This window comes from Furipterus horrens, unplaced genomic scaffold (assembly GCF_987537825.1).
Source record: "Furipterus horrens unplaced genomic scaffold, mFurHor1.1.pri manual_scaffold_17, whole genome shotgun sequence".
In the NCBI taxonomy this organism is placed as follows: Eukaryota; Metazoa; Chordata; class Mammalia; order Chiroptera; family Furipteridae; genus Furipterus; species Furipterus horrens.
Window position 1 is genome coordinate 43,660,753 of NW_028327187.1, and position 26,299 is coordinate 43,687,051.

General features: G+C 39.6%; 1 protein-coding gene across 1 annotated transcript in view; it reads left to right on the plus strand.

Moving 5' to 3' along the window:
* Positions 1 to 26,299, plus strand: part of LRCH2 (leucine rich repeats and calponin homology domain containing 2) — a 121,453-nt gene that overhangs the window by 79,706 nt on the left and 15,448 nt on the right. The window contains exons 13-14 of the mRNA XM_090264341.1: positions 21,196 to 21,244; positions 21,320 to 21,436. Of these exons, the coding sequence (XP_090120467.1) occupies positions 21,196 to 21,244; positions 21,320 to 21,436 (166 nt within the window). The remainder of the gene's footprint in view (positions 1 to 21,195; positions 21,245 to 21,319; positions 21,437 to 26,299) is intronic.

The window sequence follows — 26,299 nt, forward strand, 5'->3', positions numbered from 1 at the left end:
GAAAAAAAAAAGCGATGTTTTTACTCCGTTTTAGCCTTGGTGTGTTGCCTTCTTTTTTTGCGTCGGCAGCTGGTCTAGTGTGGCAGTTCAGAGGTTCTTGTTTCTTGCAGCACTGGTGTGCGCCCGCGGTTGCCGCAATGGTGCGCGCCCGGGATTGCCTGCACGGCGCGCTCCCTTGCTTCCCGCTGGAGCCAGTTGAGGTGCCCTTGCGCGCCAGCCCTTACACAGGCGGGGCAGCCCGAGAGTTTGCCTCATGGTTGGCGCCTATTGTTGCCGGGCCGAGGTGTTTCTGTGTTCGCGCCGAGGTGTCCCTGCGCGCGTCCCTGCACGCGCGGGCGGCCCGAGAGCTTTCCCCGTGATTGGCGCCTATTGTTGCCGGGCCGAGGTGTTTCTGTGTTCGCGCTGAGGTGTCCCCTCGCGCGTCCCTGCACGGGCGGGGCGGCCAAGAGCTTGCCCCGAGATTGGCGCTTATTGTTGCCGGACCGAGGTGGTTCCGTGTTTGCCCTGAGTGCTTTAAATGTACTATCTCATTTAATCCTCATGATAACATTATAAAATTGTTACTGTTGTCCTCCCCATTTTATGAGAAGACTGAGGCTTGGAAATTATCAGAACTTGTTCAAGGTCACATATCTAATAAAGTGGTACAAGTGAGGTTCCAAACCCAGTTTTCTCGCTCCAGAACCCCAAGTGTGGTTTTAACCACTCTCTTGTTAACATGGTAATGAGAACACTTTGCTTCCTCCCAATCTACTCATCCCACTGATGTCTTGTCCTAGATACATCACAGGCAAAATTTCACTTATTTTCCCCCAGACTTATTTTTTTCTCCAGTATATATTGTGCCTGAGTGAATATACCACTGTATAGTCACCCAAGTCAGCAACTTTGGAATCATCAGACATTCCTCTCTCTTATACACTCCTCCCTGTCCAGGCAGTCACAGAACATTATAGCTTCTTAACATTACTTGTGTCTGTTTCAGTCTCTTCATTCCTATTGCAATTGTGTTGGTTCAGGCCCTAACTTTTTCCACCTGGATTACTGCAACCGTCCTCAACATACCTCTTCAGTTTTGCCTACTTTTAAATCTATATTCTGCACTGATTCAAGAGTGGTGGTTCTAATACACAAATCTGACTATGCAACTCCCATTTATTATTTTAAAATGGTTCTCTCTAACTTTTAGGACAAAGTTTAAAATGTTTGGCTTAATCCATAAAATCGAAGTGAGTTTCTGCCTGCCTTCAGAGCCTCATACATGAACTCTCCTATTGGCACCTTTTGCAGCTAGGAACAATGCTCCTTTCTTTATCTCAGCATGGTTTCACATCTGTTTTGCATCCTGGTCTCTGCTGGGATTGCCCTTTCTTCTTCCCTTTTCACTTAGGCTTTCAGAATTCAGTTCAAGCATTAAGATGACATTTTATACCCAAGTGCAAAAACATTCATCTATCTCAACTTTCATTTAGCTGGATTTAACCCACTCTCCGTTTTTGAATACCAACTGTTATCTTACATATTTGTTCTCCTAAAAATTTCTGTTACTACCTTTCTTCTCAGTTCCTTTCATTGTCATTTTAAGCTTCCTTTTTGGGTTCCTAACATTCTCTTGGGAAAACCCCAACTTCCTCAGCCTCAAAACTTTGATATCCAATGTTGGCCTTTTCTTTACAGGATCATTACTTGTATTCATTTTCAAAGCAACCATCCAATTCCTTATTAAGAAACAAAAACAAAAACATTTTATTTTTTCCTGATTGTAAGAGTAATGTAGTGTTATTGCTGAGAACTTGGAAAATTTAAATGTAGAGAAAAAAATAAACAGATAATCATCCCCCATTATCCTCTCTCGACAAAAGGGTTGGTATTTTTCTCTTCTGGTCTTTTATTCTATGTGTGTACAATATTTGCAAGTGCAATGTGTGTATGTTTGTGTATATATATGTATATATGTGTGTGTGTGTGTGTATCATACAGAGCTGTATTGTTGCTTATTCAACACCTCCACTTGGATGTACAGTAGCCCCACCTCAATTGTGGTTTTGGTTTCTGTGGTTTTAGTTATCCACGGTCACCAACAGTCTGAAAATACTAAATGAAAAATTCCATTACAAATTATATATAAATTTTAAATTGTGTGTTGTTCTGAGTAGCGTGCTAAAATATTTTCAAATTTTATTTTTCAATTACAGTTGACATTCAATATTATTTTGTATTAGCTTCCCATGTACAGAATAAACTTTAAAAAGTTTCCTGCCCTTGGTATTTCCAGTGCCCATCTGACACCATACACAGTTATTACAGTATTCTTGACTATCTTCCCTGTGCTGTACTTTACATCCCCGTGACTGTTCTATAATTATCAATCTGTACTTCTCAATTCCTTCACCATTTTCATCTAGCCTCTCAACCCCTCTCCCCTCTGGCAACTACCGGTCTGCTCTCTGTCTATGAGTCTGTTTCTGTTTTGTTTGCTCGTTTATTTTGCTCTTTATATTCCACACACATGTGAAATCATATGGTATTTGTCTTTCTCTGATTGACTTATTTCACTTAGCATAATACCCTCTAGGTCCATCCATGCTATAACAAATGGCAAGGTTTCTTTCTTTTTCATGGCCAAGTAATACTCCATTATATATATGTAATACTTCATTATATATATGTACCACTACTTATTTATCCACTGGTCTATTGATAGGCACTGGGGTTGCTTCCATATCTTTTTATTTTAAAGATTTTATTTATTTAGTTTCAGAGAGAGGGGAAGGGAGGGAGAAAGAGAAGGAGGGAGGAAAGAAAGGGAGAGAAACACCAATGTGTGGTTGCCTCTCGCACACCCTCAACTGGAGACCTTGCTCACAACCCAGGCATGTGCCCTGACTGGGAAACGAACCACTGACCCTTTGGTTCGCAGGCCAGCACTCAGTCCACTGAGCCACATCATCCAGGGCCATATCTTAGCTGTTGTAAATAATGCCTCAATGAACATAGGGATAAACACATTCTTTCAAATCAGTCTTTTGAGTTTCTTCAGATATGTACCCAGAAGTTAAATGACTGGATAAAAAGGCAGTTCCATTTTTAGTTTTTTGAGGCAATTCCATACTGCTTCCCACAGTGACTACACACCAGTCTGCATTACCACCAACAGTGCACTAAGGTTCCCTTTTCTCCACATCCTCACAGCACTTGTTTGTGGATTTATTGGTAATAACTATTCTGACAGGTATGAGGTGGTATCTCATTGTGGTTTTAATTTGCATCTCTCATGATTACTGATGTTGAGCACCTTTTTCATGTATTTATTGGTCACCTGTATGCTATTTTTGAGAACTGTCTATTCAGATTCTTTAATTGCATTGGATTTTTTTGTGTTTTGATTTTAAAAATTTGTTATAAAATTTGGATATTAACCCCTTATCAAATATATTGTAGAATATATTCTCTCATTCAGTGGGCTGTCTTTTCACTTTGTTGATGGTTTCCTTTGGTGTGCAGAAACTTTTAATTTGATGTAGTCTTATTTGTTTATTTTTTTCTTTTGTTTTCCTTGCCTGGGGAGATATATCAGAAAAAAATGTTCCTATGAAGAGTGTCCAAGATTTTACTGCCTATGTTTTCTTCTAAGATTTTTATGGTTTCAAGTCTAATATTTAAGTCTTTAACCCATTTTGACTTTATTCTGCTGTGTTGCATAGGAAGATGGTCTGGTTTCATTTGGTTTTTTTTGCACATATCTGTCCAATTTTCCCAATACCATTAATTGGATGAACTGTCTTTCATGCATTGTATGCTTTTGCTTCCTTTGTCAAATATTAATTGACTATAAAAGCATGGGTTTATCTCTGGACTCTTGATTCTGTTCCATTGATCTATATGTCTGTCTTTATGCCAGTATCATGCTGTTTTGATTGCTATGTTTTTGTAGTAAAGTTTGATATTAGGTAGCATTATTCCTCAACTTTTTTCTTCTTTCTCAAGATTGCTGTTGCTATTTGGGGTCTTTTGTGGTTCCTTACAAATTTTTGGAGTATTTGTTCTAGTTCTGTGAAATACACCATTGGAATCTTGATAGGAATTGTGCTGAATCTGTATATTGTTTTGGACATTTTAATGATCTTAATTCTTTCTCTCTATGAACACGATATATGCTTCCAGTTATTTCTATCTTCTTTACTTTCTATCTTCAGTATCTTATAATTTTTTGAGTACAGTTCTTTCACATTGTCAGTTAAATTTATTCATAGGTATTTTATTCTTTTTGAAGGCATTATAAATGGGATTGTTTTCTTAATTTCCCTCACTGATAGTTCATTATTGGTGTATAAAAATAGACTTGATTTCTGGATATTAATTTTTGTATCCTGCTACTTTGCTGAATTCATTGATCAGTTATAGTAGTTTTTTGGTGGATCTTTAGGGTTCCTTATGTACAGAATCATGTTTCTGCAAATAATGATTGTTTTACTTCTTTGTTTCCAATTAGGATGCCATTTTTTCTTCTTGTCTGATTGCTGTGGCTAGGACTTCCAGTCCAGTACTACGTTGAATAAGAGTGGCAAAAGTGAATATTCCTGTCTTCTTACTGATCTTAGAGGAACGATTGTAGTTTTTGCCCATTGAATATAATGTTGTTTGTGGGTTTGTCATATATGGCTTTTATTATGTTGAAGTATGTCCCTTCTATTCCTACTTTGCTGATAACTTTTATTATAAATGGGTGCTGGATTTTATCAAAGATTTTTTCTGCATCTATTGATAGATATGATCATGCAGATTTTATTCTTAATTTTGTTTATGTGGTGTATTACATTTATTAATTTGCAGATATTGTACCAACCTTGCATTCCCAAAATAAATCCCACTTGATCATGGTGTGTGATCTTTTCGGTGTATTGCTATACTTGGTTTGCTAATAGAGGCATCCCCCATATAACATGGTACTTCTATAGCATGGTTTCGCTCTAACACGGTTAGAAAATTGGGGAAAACTCCTTTATAACACAAAATTAGAGTAATCCCCATACAATACTAAATGTGATAAAAGCTTTTAAGAGCAAAAGATAACTCATTTAATTTTTTTTCATTTGAGCGCATACATTGTATCAGATTTGTCTGTAGAACTTTAAAATTAATCATAATTTTTTTCTTATTTTTAAATTTTCTTCTTTTATTTTATTGATTATGCTGTTACAGTTGTCCCAATTTCTTTTCCCCCTGCTCTCCTCCACCCTGTGACGCCCCTCCCTCCAGTTGTCCTCCTCCTTAGTCCATGCCCATTGGTTGTGCATATAGTTCTTCTCAACATCTTCCTGTCTACTCCACTCCCTCTTACTATGCTTCTTAATCCCTGCATTATCTCCCTCCCTTTTCCCCCTTCCCCCTCCCCGCTGACCTCCCCCCAATATGTTCCCCGTACCTGTAATTCTTTTTCCCCTCTCAGTGCCTACTTAGTTTGCCTTTGTTTCAATTCCCTAGTTCCTGCTGTTGGTTGTTGTGATACAGTTTTCATTTTAATGTTCATAGTTTTGATCCTCCTTCTTCTAAACAAGTCCCTTTGACATCGCATATAACAGTGGTTTGGATCTAACAAACTCCTTCAGTTTTACTTTGTCCTGGAAGCACTTTCTCTGCCCTTTTATCCTGAATGACAGCTTCGCTGGATAGAGTATTCGTGGTTGTGGGTTTTTGATTTTCATTACTTTGAATATTTCTTGCCAGTCCCTTCTTGCTTGCAGAGTCTCCTTTAAGAAGTCAGCTGATAGTCTAATTGGGACCCCGTTGTACATAATTCTTCTCTTCTCTCTTGCTGCTTTTAAGATTCTCTCTTTATCTTTAATTTTTGACATTTTGATGATAATGTGCCTTGATGTGGTCCTCCCTGGGTCCAGCTTATTCGGAACTCTCTGTGTTTCCTGGACCTATAAGTTCATTTCCTTCCCCAAGTTAGGGAAGTTCTGCTTCATTATTTTTCACATAATTTTTCAATTTCTAGTTTTTCTTCTTCACCCTCTGGCAATCCGATAATTTGAATGTTCGATCGCGTACAGCTGTCCCAGAGGTTTCTGAGCATCTCCTCATATTCCTCACTTTTTGTTTCCTCTTTCTGCACTGGTTGACTGTTCCCTCCCTATGTTCCGATTTGTTGATTTGATCCATGGCTTTCCTTTCCTCACCACTTGTCTTATATGTATTTTTGTTCATTTCAGTAGGACTGGACTTCTTTCCTTCCTGTCTTGATTCAGCCCCGCTGTTAGGTCTGTAAACTGCCTTATGACTATAGCTCTGAACTGAGCCTCAGAAAGATTCGCCATTTGTTCTTCGGTCAAGGCCTTTATTTGTTTTTTCGTTAGCTGTGTGATTGGTATTTCAATCATTAATTTTGCCATTTTGACCATTTTGTTTATCTTTCCTTCTCGGACGGGCTGCTATCACACCCCCTACTTATAATGGGCGGAACTCTGTGTGCTCGTCACAACCTGGCAACCTTTCTCACCACACTGTGGCACTTTGTGTGGGGGCGGGGGGTCCAAGATGGATTCCTGCTGTTAGTCTCCGCTGAGGAACCAGGAGCATCCTCCGTCCCCACAGTCCAAGACAATGGGGGTCTTCCCTTCCTGGCGTTCGAATGCGAGCTGACACGTCTGGTCTGCAGCCAGGGCCGCCTCCCAGGCACTTCTCTCCTCCCCCCAAATATGGGTGTCTGCTTACCAAGTCCTGCTGTTCGCTGCTGTGGCTGCTGCCTCCAGCACAGTTTGATCTTTCAGCCATGGTCTTGCCCTTCTTATCCATCCGGACGAGCACCACTGGTTTACGATTTCATACGTTGGACTTCCATGTAACTTTATTTTCTGTAACTTTTTATTATTTTTGGTTTTGCGGTAGCTGTAATCCTTCTTGGTTGTGGAGGGAGACAGAGCATGTCGGTCTATGCCTCCATCTTGGCCAGAAGTCCCTAAAATTAATCATAATTTTAAACGCATTTTGTTCATGGAGTAGTAATTACACTTTACAACTTTAATTGTATTTTTCTTTTTGCTACATACATATATAATAAAAATTTTCGGATGAGTAGTATCAAACTTTTCGTAAGGAAATGGTAATTATGTTTTTATTTTTGTGAATTAATTTGTAGCCCTGAACTATGCCTGGCGGAAATTAAAAACAAAAACAAAAACAAAAAACAAACAAACAAAAAACCTTTTAAAAGACATTTCATCTCGCTGGAACAAAAATTACAGATTTTGAATTGGCTCAAAAAGGGTGAAAAAGTATCATATGTCGCAAAAGCTTTGGATTTAAATGAAGCAACAATCCAGACTATACAGTAAAGTGAATATAAAATTAGAGCTTCTGTTGCTGCTGGAACTTAACCCCCCTTTTGTACTATTTTTTTGTTTCGTGTAACATGGATTCCCATAACACAGCATTTGTTAGGACCCTAGCAACTGCGTTATATGGGTGTTACCTGTATTTTGTTGAGGATTTTAGTATGTATATTCATCAGAGATATCAGTCTATAATTTTCTTCCTTTGTAATGTCTTTATCTGATTTTGGAATTAGGATAATGCTGATGTCATGAAAAGAGTTTGGGAGTCTTCCCTCTTGGATTTTTGGGAATAGTTTGAGAAGAATAGGTATTAGATCTTCTGAATGTTTCGTAATATTCACCTGTGAAGCCATCTGCTCCAGGGCTTTTGTTTGTTGTGAGTTTTTTATTTTTGCATCAGTTTCACTAGGTGTAATCTGTCTATTCAGATCCTCTGGTTCTTCCTGATTTAGTTTTGGAAGATTGTATGTTCCTAGTAGTTTATCCCATTTCATCCAGATTGTCCAATTTGTTGGCATATAGTTTTTCATAATTTTTTTCACAATATTTTGTATTTCTTTGATGTCAGTTGCTAGTTCCCCTTTTTCGTTTCTGATTTTATTTATTTGGGTCCTCTCTTTTTTTCTTGATGAGTCTGCTTAACAGTTTGTCAATCTCGTTTATCTTTTCAAAGAACCAGTTCTTGATTTCATTGATCTTTGCATTTTTTGACTCTATTTAATTTATTTCTGCTCTGATTTATTATTTCCTTCCTTCTATTCACTTTGGACTTGTTTGCTGTTCTTTTTAAAGTTCTTTTAAGTGTAAAGTTAGATTATGTATTTAAGCTTTTTCTTCTTTCTCGGGATAAGCTTATAATGCTATGAATTTCCCTTTTAGGACTGTTTTTGCTCTGTCTCATAGGTTTTGGGTTGTCGTGTTCTCATTTATGTTTGCTTCAAGGTAATGTTTGATTTTTTCCTTGAACTCATTGTTAACCCATTCAGTATTTAGTAACATGTTCATAGGTTTTTCAGTTTTCTTCTTGTATTGATTTCTAGTTTCATAGCATTATTGTCAGAGAAGATACTCGATATGATTTAAGTCTTCTTCAATTTATTGAGACTTGTTTTGTGTCCAGACATGGTCTATCCTAGAAAACCTTCCATGTGCACTTGAAAAGAATATATATTCTGCTGCTTCAGGTGAAATGTTCTGAAGATACAAATTAAATCTATTTGATCTAATGTGTCATTTAAGGCTGACATCTCCTTGTTGATTTTCTGCCTGGAAGATCTATCCACTGATGTCAGTGGGGTGTTAAAATCCTTTACTAAGACTGTATTTCTGTCCATCTCTCCCTTTATATCCATCAAGATTTGCTTCACATATGTAGGTGCTCCTGTGTTGGGTGTGTAAATGTTTACTATGGTTATATCATCTTGTTGGATTGTTCCCTTTTTCATGATGTAGTGTCCTTCTTTGTCTTTTACTATAGCCTGGGTTTTAAAGTCTGTTTTATCAGATATAAGTACTGCTACCCTATCTTTTCTTTCCTTTCCATTTTTCATGAAGTATCTTTTTCCATCCCTTTTATTCTGTGTGTATCTCTAGACCTCTCTCTGCTAGACAGAAACTGCTGCTTTTCACAGCTGGATGTTATGTGGCACCTTTCCAAGTTCTGGTACTGTAGGCTGCGGAACCTGTCTTGGGGTTTATACCCCACACTTTTCAGGGGAGAACCCCCACTCAGCAGAGATAACCCTCCAGAACTTAAGGAGCTGCTTATGGGAGCCCAGCCAAACTTCTTGTGCCTCCATCCTTCCTACTAGTCTCGGTGTGGCTTCTTCTGTAACTCCTTGATTATAAGGCTTCTCTCAAGCTAGTCTTCAGTTGGTTATTCATGATGATTTTTCTATAAATAGTTGTAATTCCAGTTTGGTCCTGAGAGTTTAGTGTAGTTTTTACCTACTTTATCATCATCTTGGATCCTCTACTCTAATTTTCTTTTGATTAATATTAATATGTTAAATCTTTTGTCATCCCTTTATTTTTACTCTATTTATATCTTTATGGATTAAGTGGATTATTTGCAGTTAGCATATGCTAGCATCTTCTTTTTTATAAAATTTGACCATCCAATATCTAATTGCAGTGTTAAAATTGTTTATATTTAATGTACTTATTGATATTAATATGTTCAAATCTATTGTCATATGTGTTTCTTTTTTGTCTTATCCTTTGTAGCAGTCTTTCATCTTTTTTTGCTATTTTTATGATTACATTTTTAAATTCTTATTTATCTTCTTTCTGGGCTTATTAGCTGTTCCTTTGTTACCAATATGTTAGGTTAGTGGTTGTTTTAGGATATAAAGTGTAATATTTAACTTAGCACAATCTATTTTTAAGTGTCATTATGCTATTTTTTATATAGTATAAGAAACTTCCATAAACTTTCTTCACTCTTGGCCTTTGTGATATTTTACTTCGTATATGTCAAATTCTATAGTACATTGTTATTATTTTTGCTTTAAATAGTTGTTTTTAAAGATATATAAATAATCACAATAATTTCTTTTACATTTGCTCCCTTAATTACCATCTTTACTGCTTTTTATTACTTTGTGTACGTCCATATATCCCTGTACATTATTTCCCTTATACCTGAAAGACCTACTTTAACATTACTTTTACTGTTGGTTTGTTCATGTTGAATCCTTTCAGCTTCTGAATGTCTGAAAATGTCCTTATTTTGGCTTTGTTTTTGAAAGATATCTATGCTAGTACAAAATTTAGGTTGACAATTTTTTTCTTTCAGTACCTTCAAGAGGTTTCTCCATTTTCCGTTGTCCTCTTGATTGTGGTGTTCCAATGAGAACTCTGTTGTCAATACTTGTTTCATTGAACCTAATGTATCTTTTTTTATCTGGCTGCTTTTTACATTTTCTCTATCATTTGTTATTTAAGTAATTTGATTATTATGTATCTTAGTTCATGTTTCTTTTGCTTGGAGTTCATTGAATTTCTCAAACTTGTGGGTTTATTGTTTTCATGATATTTGAAAATTTAAAGTCCTTATTTCTTCAAATATATTTTTTGTTCCCTGGCTAGAGTGGTTCAGTTGGTTGGGCATCATCCTGCAAACTGAAATGTTGCAGGTTCAATTCCCAATCAAGCACATGCCTGGGTTGTGGGTTCGGTCCCTAATTGGGGTGCGTACAGGAGGCAACTGAAAGAATGGTATCGCTCAGAGAACCATGAGGAGGCAGTGAGCAGAAAAAAAGTTTATTGAGGGAATTAGCAAGAGGGGAGGAAGCCGTACCACGAATGGCCCGACTCCAGGCCCCTAGAGAAGGAGGGGCTGTTTTATAGGGGTAAGAAAAAAGAAACTATTGAATTCAGTCGTTATCTCACAGCTGTGAGTCTAGAGCTGATCAAGGCCAAACGGAGCTTGGGTTGATGTACCCCACTATCATGGGAAACTCCCAGACAGCTGCGGGCAGGCAGGGGGCAGGGGGATGGCATGGGAACTAAGGCTGTCATTCTAGCCTTTTTGTTTTAATAAAAGGAGGTGAGGGGTGGGGTGTGTTGTTTTTTGGGGGGGTGGCAGAGACTAGTTGGGAGAGGGGTCATTGAATCTCTCTTCTATAATGACTTCCTGCTGAGCTAGGACGATGGAAGGGGATTGCCGGCTCGGGGTCATCTCTTGCCACGGGTTGATATCTGAAAGATCTTAATAAGAGTATATTATGGACAGTAGAGGCTGTCATGGATTAGACCATTTTTTGAATAAAGTTAACTAGCAGTCTGAGGAAGCAAGGGCCAAGGGCAGTGAATAATAGGAGGAGAAGCAGTGGGGTTATGAGAGGTACTAGGATCGCTTTGAAGGGAGAGAAGTATGAGAGGAATGTTTTAAATTAGGATTTTCTGTATGCCTGTTCCCTAGCTTGGGCAATAATGTCAATGTGTTTTTTTGTGTGAATGTATTATGTGATAGGTATGTTTGGAGTTATACACATTAGGGTAATGTTATGCCTCTTGGCATACCTCTTCAGGGGAAAGGCTAAGGGAGTAAACCCTGACAGAAAATCCGGAGCCGGAGTCCCTAAGGCGGTTTGACGTTGTAGTCAACACCGGCAACTCCTGCGGCGCACCTGAAGCCAAGCTGTATTGACTCCGTCTTTCCCTTGGACCCTTCAGCTGCGAAGAGAGGGGGGGTCTGCTGCATGGGCAACAGCAGACCCTCCATATCACCCTGCCCAGGCTCTGTAGCTTCAGCTTCACTGGAGAGGACACTCCAGCGTCATCACAAGATGTCGATTTAACACGGGAGGAGACAGATACCGTGTCACTCCCGAGTTGGACTGCACAGCCATTCTCGGCGGTGCAGATAGACTCTTAAGAAGCTACACCATCGTCTCTCGAGACGGACGGCTGCCGACGACGACGATGCCTCTTGGGAAGAGGTACTAGAGGGCAAGTGTCCCGACTTAATGACGGAGGTGAGGGTAGTGATGGTATATTATGCTTCTTTTGGGCCAACCTTATAGGAGCTTCTATCTTTAAACCAGGATTCCGCCTGTGGTAGAGTGGTGTCTTGTATGTTGGGGAAGGGGTGTAAAAAGGAGGAGAGATATTGAGTGTAGTGATGGGTATGGGTGTGGGAGTGGGGGAGGGGAAGTAATAAGGCAGGGTTGAGGGGGAGAGCTAATTTATGTGGGGAGATTTTGAGGATTTTGAAGTAGTTGGGCGTGTAAGATCTGAATTCAGGATGGGGAGGCTGCAGCGATGGCCTGGTGGGATAGTAGGCCGGAAATAGCAGGGAGGAGTGGACTGTTACCTGGGCAAAGGGAACTAACTTAAGGGTTTCTTAACTGAGAATTGCTGCCGCTGCTAAGGCGGAGAGGCAGGCTGACCACCCTAGGAAGGGGGAATCGAGTGGTCTGGAAAAATAGGCTATAACCCATTGGTCTGGTTTGTATTGGTGTGCTAATAGCCCGAGAGTAAAGCTATTTTTTGTGTCAGTGTATAGGAGGAAAGGCTTATTTGGGTTTGGGAGGGCTAAGACTTGGGCTTGAGCGAGTGCTATTTTGAGTGTGGTGATAGGTTTAAGGAGGGCTCGAGAGTTTTCTAGGGGTTCAGACAAGTCTCTAGCTGTTGCCCGATATAAAAGTTTGGCTAGGGATTTAAAATTAGGTATCCAAGTTCTGAAAAAATTGGCGAGGCCTAAAAATGATAGTTTTTATTTAGTATGGGGCAGGGGGGAAGATAGTTATTAGGTCCTGTCTTTCTGGAGTTAGGTGTTTATGTGTGGGGGTGATAGAAAGTCTGAGATACGTGACCTGAGTTTGAGAGAATTGGCCTTTGCCTTGTGACACGCCAGATCTCTTGACTGGCAAGAAAGTTTAGGAGTTGAGCAGTATGGAGATGAGAAATGTTCTCAGATGAACTACAGAAGAGGAGATCGTCCACGTACTGTAGGAGACGCTTGGGGAAAGGTTAAGCTGCTGTAAGTCAGCTGCTAGGGCTTGACTGAAGAGGTGGGGACTATTTTGAAACCCTTGAGGCACGACCGTTTGCGTCATTTGCTAGGTTATTTTTGTGGTTGGGTCCACCCAGGCGAAGGTAAAGAGGTCTTGGGAGGCTGGGGAGAGTGGGGTAGTGAAGAAGGTATTTTTGAGGTGTACGGTAGTAAAGTGGGAGGTTTTGAGGCGGGATTATTTGGTGGGGGTATGGAGTCAAAATAACTAAGAGATATAGATGCGTGCAGTTTGGTTAGAATATCGGGTCTGAGAAGTGGGGTTGGGCAGTGCAGCAGTATTAGAAAGGTGTGGGTGAATGCCTGCTGCCTAATGAGACAGGTTAGGGGAGGGGTACTTAGGGGTTGGGTCACCTTGCTGTCTATTTTTATGACCGATATGGCAGAGGGAGTTAAGAGCCCTGAAAATTCGGCCAGGACAGAATACGTAGGATAAAGGAGAGAAGCTTACCTGCCACCAATATGTTTACCCTGGGTTTTGCAGCCATGATGGTGTAAGGCGCGGCTCTCGAACCCAGGCCCCGGCAGGCAGTGGAAAGTCCAAGGTCTGGAACCGTAAGGCCGGCGTCCAGATCTACTGCCGGGGTAGGTGGGCTAGTCCCTCGGTTAGAGGCGGGTGGACAGTGTACCTTCCAATGACCTGTCTTGACAGAAAGGGAAGGGACCTAGAGGAGGTAAGCGGGGGTTTGGACAGAGCTTTGCCCAATGTCTCTCCTGACTGCACTGGAAAGAGGGGCCCGGTGGCTGCCTGATGGTGGAGGCTTTGCTTTTAGGCTTATTTTAATTTCTTTCCTTGGAGGAAATTTTTAGGGCATTAACCAGGAAAAGAGAGTGCTTGTATTTCCGTTTTCGTGGCTCCTTTTCCCGTTCCTCTTGCCAGTTTTTATATATGGAAGGTGATTTATATATGGAAGGGTTTTGGGGCTCATATGCAACTTTTGGAGCTTTTTTCGAATGTCTGGGGCCGATTGAGTAATGAAGTGGGTGGGTAAGAAGAGGCGTCCCTCAGGCGAAGTGGGACATGTATTTGTATGATACCATTTTTATTAACGATCTCGCGGAGGGGTTGGAGGAGGAGACTAGAGGGGCAATGCTGATCGGAGGCTGGGAGGAACTTGGGGAGGGGAGGTAGGGATGGGCTTCTGGGATTGGCTATGGGGAGAAGGTGGCAGCGGCAAGCGGGGGCAGCCACGGTGGCAGGTTGGGCGACCTGGCTGCCTGTGGGATGGGGAGTCCCGGGCCCTCCGGCCTCTGGCGGTGGGGCTTGACCTTGATTTCCACCAGCCTAGCGAGTCCAGTCCAGCGACGGTGGAGGCAGCTGCGCGGGGCCAAGGAGCTGGGCGGGATGGAGTGGAAGAGGTGGGCAGTGGGAGTGCCTAGCGCTTCCGCAGGGCTGGGAGAGGGAAGAAGTGCCCAGAAGGTCGGGGCTGTCGGCCGGATATAAGGTTGTCTTTTATTATAGGTGCATGAATGTGCCAGCCAAGTGGGGCCATAATGAGCGGCGTTTCAGGGCCCTCCGCAGCAGCCCAGCCCCAACTGGGGCTGTGGTTTAGGCCCCGTGCATGTGTCCTGCATGCGTGCGTACCGGCGTGCGTACGTGCCGGCGCGCAGCGGGCAAGGCGGGGGCTGTGGGGAGTTAGGTGACAGAGGTTTTGAAGGCGGCCGGGGCCGGACATCCGGGGAGCTGGCAGCAACTGTGGACGTGAGTCAGGCCCTTTCCGTGGATCGTCCTAGCTGCAGCGGAGCAAGCTTGGGGGCGTGGGGAGAGGGTACTGCACACCCGCCTGGGAGTGGCGCTACCGTGGAGATTCAGCATCGGTGGCCGTGGAGGCATGCAGAGGCAGGGGCGTGGGGGTGGGGGGGCAGGCGCGCGGGGGCGGGCAGAGGCTAAACCACGCGCCTGAGTTCTCCCTCCGCCACCTGGCCACGGTGTGACTGAGGAGACTGGAGCGTCCGGGAAACAGTGCCAGATGGGGAGTTTGGGGCGGTGGGGCGAGATTCGCCGACCTCGCAGGCCACCGGTGAAATACTACTACTATGATCATTTTTTTCACCAACCCGGTGAGACGGGGCAGGGCGAAGCCCCAGGGGCGCTTGCTTCTGGCGCCAAGCCCCTGGCTGCCCCTGCGCGAGCCAGGGTCGGGGGGCGCGGGGAGTTAAAGTGTTTAAACGTAAGAAGCCTTTAAGACCAGTGAAAAATATTTAGCAGTAAAGGGCAAATGTAATTAGTAGGGTTTCTTTGAACTAGAGTTAACAATACTAGCATTGGGTAGAAAAGGGGCATTCCGCGGTTCGGCACAAACACCTCTGAGAACAAAGGACATCTGAAATCGGAGGGGAGGACGTTCATTACTAAACTTTGGGAAATGGGAAAATGCACTAGGCAGCCAGCCCCCTTGGTCCTTGATTGTGCCCAGAGCTGCCGGTTTGTGAATAAATGTTTTGGGTTTTCCTAAGAATCTGTGTTTTGGTGTTTTATCGTAATTATGTGTATGTGTGTAAGGAAGAAGGAGGAGGAGTTAAAGGGGGTGCAGAAGATCAAGAGGAAGGTGTTTTTTTCTGGATAAGAAGAGTTTGATGGACAATGAGCTGTTTACAGAGAAAGAGTGGTTTGAAGAGTTTAGAAAGCCTGAGCATAGGGAAATTTTTTGTCCGCCTGTCCAACTACCAGAGAAAGTTATGGAGGTCTGTGAGAACTCTGAAGTGCTGTTTTTTTATTTTTGGCTACTGACGTTGGTTATTTAGAGGATATTGAGGCTACGCGACAGTGCCTTGACCTCTCCATTTAGTTGGAGAGGTTGAGGTTATAGGCCAAACACTCAAGAGGGGTATTTTTGGGTGGGAGGGACGGGCCGATTCCCATGGTGACAGTTCCGGTTATCGTGGGTCCGAGAAGGAAGGAGTGGGGGAGGGCGAGTTCAAGCCAACGTTTGCTGCTGCTCCACACTCTTGAGACGACTGTCCTCGTTTCGACCAGAGTGTGGAGGGCCAAAGGCCTAGAGGAGAGGCACTGATTTATTCCAGGCATCCCTGGGATTTTATCAGGTTCTGGAGAGAGAGCGGTCCGGATTGACCCAGAGGAGTGGTTCCGACTGAGCGCTCAGATTTAGGGCCGGATTGGCCATAATGGTCTCGGATTAGACCAGGAAACAGAACCACTGGAGGAAACGGAGGAGAACTCACCCATAAATCTGAGGGCCGGTGTTGACTGGGAATAGATGGCAGTCAGAGGAGGGGTCAGAGAAAAAAGGAGGCAGAAGGGGTCAGCAAGCCAGAAGGGAAGATCAAGCCACCGACCTATGGAGATCTGAGCGACTCCAGGTCCAAGGATTGGCGCCGGCTCAGGCCTAAGTCCGACTCGGAAGTCCCAATTGAGCCGGTGTCCCAGTCCTGGGTTTAGGCACCATAATTAAGAACGGTGTCGCTCAGAGAACCATGAGGAGGCAGCGAGCAGAAAAAAAGTTTATTGAGGGAATTAGCAAGTGGGGAGGAAGCTGTGCCGCGAATGGCCCGACTCTGGGGTCCTAGGGAAGGAGGGGCTGTCTTGTAGGGGGAAGGAAAAAGAAACTATTGAATTCAGTCGTTATCTTGCAGCTATGAGCCTAGGGTTTAGATTAAGGCCAAACGGAGCTCGGGTTGATGTACCCCACTATCATGGGAAACTCCCAGACAGCTACAGGCGGGCGGCAGGAGTGGGGATAGCATGGGAACTAAGGCTCTCAGAACCAAGTGATGTCTCTCTCTCACATCAGTGTTTCTCTCCCTCTCTTTTTGCCTCCCTACCCCTATCTCTGAAATCAATAAAGGGAAAAAATTTTAAATATCTTTTTTGTCACCTGATTTATTGCGTAATTCTATATGTATATTAGGCCATGTAAAGTTTCTCACATATTACTGATGGTCTGTTCATTCTTCTTCAGTATTTTTCTTCCTATGTTTGATTTTTGGTACTTCTTATTTTATAATGTCTTTATATTTACTAATTATTTCTTAATGAATGTTTAATCTGGATTTAATCTCATCCAGTTTATTTTTAACTTCAGATGTACTTTTTGCCTTCTTAAACTGATTTTTATGTTTTATATCTATCATGCCTGTACTTAACATGTTCAGTCTTTTCCTCTAGCTTCCTGACCATTGCCAGGTCGAGCTTTTGATCGACTCCAGACATCATGAACATCATGGGGGCTGGATATTGTAGTATTGCTATAAATATTCTTTTGCTTTCTTCTGTGATGTTGATAAATTTTTTATACTTTATTTGTAATTTTTTATTGATTAATTTTTATAGAGAAAGAGAAAGGGGGAGAGAGAGAGAAACATCAATTTGCTGTTCCACTTGTTTATGCGTTCATTGGTTGCTCCTTTTTATGTGCCCTCACCAGGAATTGAACTCACAACGTTAGCGTATCTGGACAGTGCACTAACCAGCTGAGCTACCTGGCCAGGGCTGGCATGTTGATAAATTGCTGAAAAACAATTTGATATTTTTGGGACTTGGTTTTATGACTTGTTATGTGTTGTCACATAACAAGTGATTACAGTGAGGCTTTTCGTCTTAAGATCAAATTTGTTCCACTAATGAGGTAAGACCTTGCATAGTACTCTACCTGATATCTCATTAACTGTAAGGTTTTCCACTCTGGCTGGTGGAAACTGATACTACTTCTAGTCCTCTGTGAATCTGAGAAGTACTTTCTCTAATTTTTCTACTGATTCTTTTGCCTAGGGTGGTTTCTTCACATGTATGATCAGTGATCAGTCAATACTCAGCTGAAATTTGAAGGATGCTTCTGTAGAGCTCTTAAGTTCTCTGTGCATTGTTCTTTTCTTTGTTACTTTATCCTGTTAACTCCATCCACCTTTTTCTCCTTGGTTCCCAGCTTTATTCCTCAATTCAGGGGGCCCCATAGGCCCCACTTTGGTTCCCCCTCTCTGGCCTATGGCCTGGAAATTCTCTTCCTATAGCAATCTGACTCAATTCCGAGGCTTGCATTGTTTGTTACCAATGTCGAAGGGATCGCTGTCTTTTTATTCCCTGATATTTAATGTCTTGGAACGTATAATTTCCTATACTTTGTCTGTTCTTCATTGTTTTCAATGAGGGTATAAATCTGGTCACTGTTAATTCTATCTTGGCCAGATGCAAAATCTAATTTTTAGATTTTATGTAATCTGTCAATATTTAGTTTTGATTGTTTTTCCTGTATGCCCTCTCTACCCATTTTAAAAATTACTGCTCATACTTTTCAGATATTTATGTGTTTACATCTTTTATTTATATTTTAAATCTTTCAGTCCATTAATTTTGATATATGATATGGAGTAAGAAATCTAGTTTTTTTCCTTTCTTGCTCTCCCCTTCCCTCTCTCCTTTTTACCTCTCTCCTTTTTCTCTCTCCTCTCCTTTTTTCTGTTTTCTTTCTGTGTATTTTACAGTAGGTTAACTCGTTGTCTGAACACTATTCGTTAAATAATCCATCATTTCCATAATGATTTTAAATTTCATTTTTATCATAAGTTGTTCGACTTGCAGTCCTGTATACCTCATCCATGGAAAAATCTATAGACTCTGGAGTTAATACCGATTTATTTCTGTAGTTTAATAGAAGATAAATATGTAATTTCCTAGTAAATCATCTTTATTATATGACTTTTCTTGATCATCCATTCTTCCAAATTAACTTCGTAACTCTTATCTGATTTCTAAAACAAGCCTAAAAATACTTCTTGTTAATTATTGTTTATTTTAGCTGTCAGCTACCTATAATATTTAGTCTTTCTGTCCAAGAACTTTCCAGTCATTCAAGTTCCTAACTAGATAGCTGTAGTTTTTTTTTTTATGTAGGTATTGTGCATGTCCTGTTAAGGTTTTTCTTCTCCTAGGTATCTTTTACTTTTCCTGCCTTTTCTGAGATTTTTTCTAATATATTTTATAACTTGTTATAGTTTATATATAGAAAAGCTATGAAAATATATTTTTCTATAATTGCTAACCTTATTTTTCTTAGTAATAATAGACTTTTTGTAATTTTTTCCCTTAGGCAATTATGTTCTCTATAAATTCTGGAAATTTGTTTCTAATTTTTAAATGTTCTTTTGTAACTGTGTACAGTGCAGAAGTTTTATGACAGTGTTGAATAATACCATCTCCAGCGAGCATTTTATATGTATGTTTTTTCTAAATGAACTCCTTAGCTAAGTCTGCTACCTAACAATGGCATGCAGTTTACCTCACTCAAAAAAACATGGATAAAAAGAATCTCTACCATAGCCCCTGTATGTCAGAATTGAAAGTTACAGGTTCATAATTAGTAATTCAATGGACAGAAAAGAATTACTTGGGGTTTTTGTTTGTTTTGGGTAATGATTTTAATGTAATAAATATCTTGTCTGTTCTTTTTATGTCTCTATGTATTATATTTCTTTTGGCCTCTAAAAAGTCCTTAGAGTAGTGCTATGCATAAGGTGTTATTAAACCCATTAAAAAAAAGTTATTCCATATGCAACTTCCAGCCAAGATGGAGGCTTAGACGGACACGCTCGGTCTCCCTCTACAACTAGAGAGGAATACAACTACTTCAAAACAAAAGATAACTAGAAATTCCAGAAAATAAAACTACACGGAAGCCCAACATATAAAGTTATAAACCAGCGGCGCCCTTTGGGCAGGTAAGAAGAGCGAAAGGGGGCAGTGCTGTTTGTGGTTGCACCAGGGACAGCAGTAGGGAGAGCGATCTCAGCTGCAGTCTAACCCCGGCAGCTTGTGACGCCAATGCTGGGAAAAGCAGCCACCACATCGCCCCAAACAATGAGGCCCCCAGGGCAGGAGGACTGATCCCGGTCTCCTAGCGGAATAACTGCGGGAATCCATCTTGGACCCCCACCCCCACACAAAGCGCCACACCGCTGCGAAATAGGTTGCGGATCGCCACTGGTCGCTGGGCAGTGACGGCAAAGCACCACAGCGTGGCGAGAAAGGTTGCGATCGCCGCCGGTCGCTGGGTTGTGACGAGTACACAGGCAATGCCACCTATAGCCGGTCCAAGAAAACAAAACGCATCTGTCAAAATGAGGCAGACAACTATAGAAATCTCGGTGGCGCAGCTCACCAGGCAACAGATGAAGAATCTGACAGATGAACAAATAAGAAACCTGTCAGAGGCTCAGTTCAGGGCCATTGTTATCAGGTGGCTTACAGAATTAACAGAAGATCTGGAAAAAGATGAGAAAGAATTGAAAAACACTCATACTGAAAGGAACAGAACCACATATGAGACAGATGGTGAGGAAATAAAATCCAGAGTTCAAATCAACAAACCAGAACATAGAGAAGGAACAAACAGTCAACCAGTGCAGAGAGAGGAAACGGGAAGCAAGGAAAATGATGAGAGGATCAGAAACCTCTGGGACAGCTATAAAAGGTCCAACATAAGAATCATTGGTTTGCCAGAGGGCAAAGAAGAAGAACTAGAAATTGAAAAATTAAGTGAAAATATAATAAAGCAGAACTTCCCAAACTTGGGGAAGGAAATAGACTTACAGGTCCAGGAAGCACAGAGAGTCTCAAAACAACTGGACCCAGGGAGAACCACTCCAAGACACATTATAACCAAAATGTCAAAAGTTAAAGATAAAGAGAGAATCTTAAAAGCAGCAAGAGAGAAGAAAAGAATCATGTACAAAGGGGTCCCAATTAGACTATCAGCTGACTTCTCAAGGGAGACCCTGCGGGCAAGAAGGGACTGGCAAGAAATATTCAAAGTAATGAAAATCCAAAACCTACAACCACGAATACTTTATCCAGCAAAGCTGTCATTCAGAATAGAAGGGCAGAGAAAGTGTTTCCAGGACAAAATAAAACTGAAAGAGTTCATTAGATCCAAACCACTGTTATATGAGATGTTAAAAGGACTGGTTTAGAAAAAGGAGGATCAAAACTATGAACACTAAAATGAAAACTGCATCACAAGAAACAACAAGAGAAGCTAGGGAATTGAAACAAAGGCAAACTAAATAGGCAATGAGAGTGGAAAAAGAACTATAGGTATGGGGAGCATATTGGGGGGAGATCAGAAGGGAAGGGGAAGGGGGAGAGGGAGGGAGATGGTATAGGAATTAAGAAACATAAAAAAAATGTTATTCCAATGGATTGGGGACTTAAATATGTTTTTGTCAACTTTAATTTTTATGTTATTAGTTCAAAGGATAGGCATGAGTAAATTCTTTAGATTTCTGGTTAAAAACAAGACAATTTTATAATATGATGTTCATAATGTATACCTAAGGATAATTCTAAATATTTTAACATATTAAGGCATCTTTGATTTTTCTTTTTAGTGTCTCAGCTGATGAAGTTAATTCACCATTGTCACCCCTCACATGGCAGGTAAGAGGAAATTAAATTATTATTATTAATATTTTGTTATCATTTGTTTAGTTAAAAGAAATTGTTTCATTACAGCCCTTAGAAAATCAGAAGGATCAAACAGATGAACAACAGTGGCCAGAATCTCAACCTATAATCTGGCAGAGTGAAGAAAGGAGGCGGAGCAAACAGATTAGAAAAGAATATTTCAAGGTATTTTATTAAAATTGTAAAATTTACTTTGTAATGAATTTTCATTTTATCAGTTTTATTTTATGTTAATAAGGTAGACTATAACTCTAGTTACATATAGCAAATGTGTTATTTTATCTTAATTTCCTACATGTATGTGGTACATATAATATGATCTGGTTATATCCATAATATTCAGTAATGCAGAATAATTAAGAGTGAGTAGATCAATCTGAATTGTGGGTTACCGAATTCTTTATAAGAAAGATATAATGTTCGCACACTGTTGGCTGTAACAATATGTGGTGATGTTTTAAAAGAATTACCCCCAAAAGGTCTTCAGATTTGTTTTAAAAAATAGTTGATAATTAGCATTTAATTGTTTATATGTAAATAAATGCTATTTATGTGGTTCTAAAAATGATTAAAAGTGTTTCCCCTGCTATTTTCTTATCTTATTTTTTCATTAGTAGACTTCATAAGGTGCTCTTTTAACTAAATTAAAAGCTCAGACCATCTGAATTATCCCACATTTATAGTTAGCATAGTTTTCATGAAATTTTACTCTGTAGACTCTTGTAAATATTATAATATTATGTATTTGTGGTTTAGGTCTGCTGATTTGCAGATGCTAGTCATTGGAATTAGAATGATCTTTAGTACTAGTCAGAATTCATTATTGGAATTTCTGGCTCAAGTGAACAGTGCAAACCAGCTCCTCATCCATAAATAACAAATTCTGTTGTCTTAGTGTACCTTTTCTGTTTCCCATAGCCTAATTTTTATTTAATAATAATAATAATAATTTTATCAGAATGCATAGTTCTAAAGGTAAATTATAGGTAGTAATTTGAAGTTTATGTCACTAATAAATAGGAATGTATTTCATGTTTTTCTCCATTTGCTAGTAGTGGGTCTTTAATGCACATTGATCTGTTTCCTTATATGGGATTATAACATATATTTGGCAGTAGTATCATATGACCAAAACAAAGATGTTATGTGTCTTAGGAAGTACGTGATAAGTTTCATCCTTCAGTAAGTAATTACTGAATCTTTTTAATGAGCCTCATGTTACCTGGTCAGTAGGAGAGATAATAAAGAAATAAAACACATAGGGAAAAATGGAAGGACATTCTAAGCAGAACCCTGGTCAGTAATGGTGAAAGTCTATCCCAACATTTTACAGATCTGTAGTTATAACTACATTCTGGCATTTATTTTAAAGTCTACTCTTTTAGTTTATGGGGCCTTGAACAAAGGTGCTCAATAAAATTGGTAATAGATAAAAGTTAATGAATGACTGATTTGGGGAAATTTTAGTATTTCAAACTAATAAGATAAATTTTAATATTTATTTAATCTACTTGTATAGTAGAAGCATACAAAGTCTATTTATCAAAACACCTGCATAGCACCTACTAAGTGCCAGGCAGTGTTCTAAGTACATTAAAATGATCAACTCATGTAATCTTTGTAACAACCCTATGAAGTAACTACAATTATTATTATTTTTATTTTACAGATGGGGAAATTAAGGCACAGAAAAGAGAAGTAATATGCTTCAGGTCACTTAGCTAAGAAGCATTTGAGTCATGATTTGAACCCAGAGCATACACTATGCTGCCTGTTTGCTTACTTTAGCAAGCCTAATATCAAACGAGCCATTATTTTAAAATCAATACCGTTTTATTGTTTTTAAAATAAAACTCAGGTGAACTTCTCAATAAAGTCTTAATAGAGGCCTCAGTGACCTAGGTTGGGGGAGTGGAGTAGGTAGAGGTGGAAGAGGGTATGGGGCGGGTAATAAATGTAATGGAAAAAATACAATTAAAAAATTTCCTGCAAAAATATATAGTAGTTTGATTTAATAGCATCATTTGTTGATAAGTATTTTATTTTTTATAGCTTAAACATACCTTCTATAATATTGTTATTTTATAAGTTGCTAAGAGATCAAGTGAAATAATCTTTCAAGTGTCCATTGCATAAACATTGTTCAACAAATGTTAATTTCTTCCATACTTAATAAATAGGTACAGAGATAAGTTACAGTCACTGGGGAATGTTTTAAGGAGATATGTAGTTCTCCTCAGTAGTCAGAAGATGTCAGTGTTAGGACACTTAAAAAAATTGAATGTCAACAATTTTTTCCTAAAATGTAAAAAAATTAAAAAATTATGCATTTGAGACACTGCTCTCTAAGTACAAACCATTACTTAGAACTTCCAGTATTTTCATTATTAAAACATCATTGACTTCTGTGAAGTGTCTTTCTTCCAAAAAGAAAATTTCTGTTAATTACCTATCTCCTAAGAATCAAAAGCATTGTTCATAAGATAAATTACTGAACAAAATCTGGATTTATAGTTCATTAAATATTAAAATATACTACTACTATCATCAAGTTCCTTCAAGGATAGCTTCTTTTACTTTGCTGTGTTACAAAACATACAGAGCTTTTATGCAGCTCTTATCCTAACACATGAAAGGACTGAGCCATAGGGTTTCTTTGTGTTACATGATAAATTACTTGTGGTACTAATACTCAGTATATTTATAGAAAGTACGCGGGTTTTTGTATATGTGTTTCACTCTATTATTGCTTCTTAGTTGCCAAATTAATTATGAGTAGTATGTTTTTCAGGGAAGCCCCTGAAACTAAGTAAAAAATGTTTCAACCTATTGGCCAGATTATGTGAGCAAGAATATAAATTGAGTCAAATTATGAGTAAGTAAATGACTGTAGGAGAGTTACATTAACTCATTCAGACTCTCTGGCCATAATCATATACTACTGTAGTAAATAAAATTTATTGTCATTGTTGCCAAAATAAAATCACTGAACTTCTCTAAGCAAAGCTAGTCTAGGAAATATATTACTTTATTAAAAATCTTCTATAGAAATGTATTAAAATTATTTTACTAAGGTACACAATAAAATATGAAAATCTAACCTCTTGTCGATAAATTATTTTTTAAATATTTATTTATTTTTAGAAAGAGGGGAAGGGAGGGAGAGAGAGAGGGAGAGGGAGAGAAACATCCATGTGTGGATGCCTCTTGTGGGGTCCTGGTCCATGACCCAGGCATCTGCCCTGACTGGGAATTGAACTGGTGACCCTCTGGTTTACAGGCCGGAGCTCAATCCACTGAGCCACACCAACCAAGGCTGGATAAATTATTTTTAATATAATTTAGTAGCTTTAATTTCTTGTAAGCATGATAACACATGAAGTTCTGAATGCACTTGACTATTGATTTCTAAACCAAAAAAGTTAAATAACATTAGAATAACTACCTAGTTACTTTTAGGGATTATTTGACTTATTGAAATGCTATATATATTCATCTTCAAATGTATCTCATTACTACTGTGATAAAACATAATGGCTCATAAAATACATATCTGATTTTATAAATATGATACAATATTTTAATTTAAAAGCTAACCCTCAAGATAAATATTTATATATATTTGTAACCATAGTTAATTTTATACGGGAATAAGGAAGTCACTTGGGCTTCCAAAATAACCTGATTTGTTCTGAGTCAGAATTTGTGCAGTTACTGTCTTTCCTGTGAACTTAATCTAGGCTTCAGAGATGAACTGACTTCTGTTTCAGAACAAGCCTTTATTATGGTATTTACATTTTGGTATAATAAAACTTCAGTTATTCAGACTAATATTAACTGAGGACAGCTGAGTTGAATTAGTAAACGTTTGGACTTACAGAATATTTTGAAATCTATGTATACATTAAGCTTTACGTTTTAAGACCTTTGCAGACGTATAGTAATGCAAACTAGCTAATATCTTGCTAAGTTTTCATGTTTAATGGATATTTTAAAAGGTTTTATTTTATTTTTTGAGAGAGTGGAAGGGAGGGAGAAAGAGAAGGAGAGAAACATCAATGTGTGGTTGCCTCTCGTACACCCACTACCAAGGACCCGGCCTGCAACTCAGGCATGTGCCCCACCCGGGAATTGAACCAGTGACCCTTTGGTTCACAGGCTGGCACTCAATCCACTGAGCCACACCAGCCAGAGCTGGGTATTTTTAATTAGAATAGTAGTTGAATAACAATAATACTAGTCTTATTCTGTAAGTTCTTCCTTTCTTTTATCAATTATTGGCTCACTGTTTTACGCTTTTTTTACCTCTTAACCTTCGTCTTATAAATAAGCTCACATCTCTACCATTATTCCAGATTCCCCTTTCAACTGTTGCCTTATCTCTTTGTTTTCTTTTAAGGCCAAACTTGCCATTTTTAAGTGTCCACTTTCTCATCACTCCTAACCCACTGCAGTCTGGCTTTCCCCTCCACTTCTCCATTGAAATAGCCCCTCACTAGCACTTCACAGAAACCTACTAAAGCAAAATCCAGTGTAGCATTTGACAGTGATGACCACAACCTTCTTGAAACTCATCTTTCTTTACTGATTTGTCTGTTTTCTTTTTTTTAAGTATATATTACTGATTATGTTGTTACAGTAGTTCCATTTTTTCTCCTTTTGCTCCCCTCCACCCAGTACCTCCCTACCCTTCAGCAATCCCACGCTCCTTAGTTCATGTCCATGGGTCGTGCATATACATTCTTTGGCTTCACCCTATCCTATATTATTCTTAACTTCCCCCTATTTTGTACCAACCGATTATGCTTCTTAGTCCCTGCACCATTTCCCCACCTCTCCCCCTGCCCTCCCAGCTGATAACCCTCCAGATGATCCTCATACCTATGATTCTGTTCCTATTCTGGTTTCCTTAGTTGGATTTGGTTTTTATTTTTTAGATTCAGTCGTTGATACCTGTGTTGTCATTTTAGTGTTCATAGTTTTGATCTTCTTTTTCTTAAGTAAGTCCCTTTGACATTTCATATAATA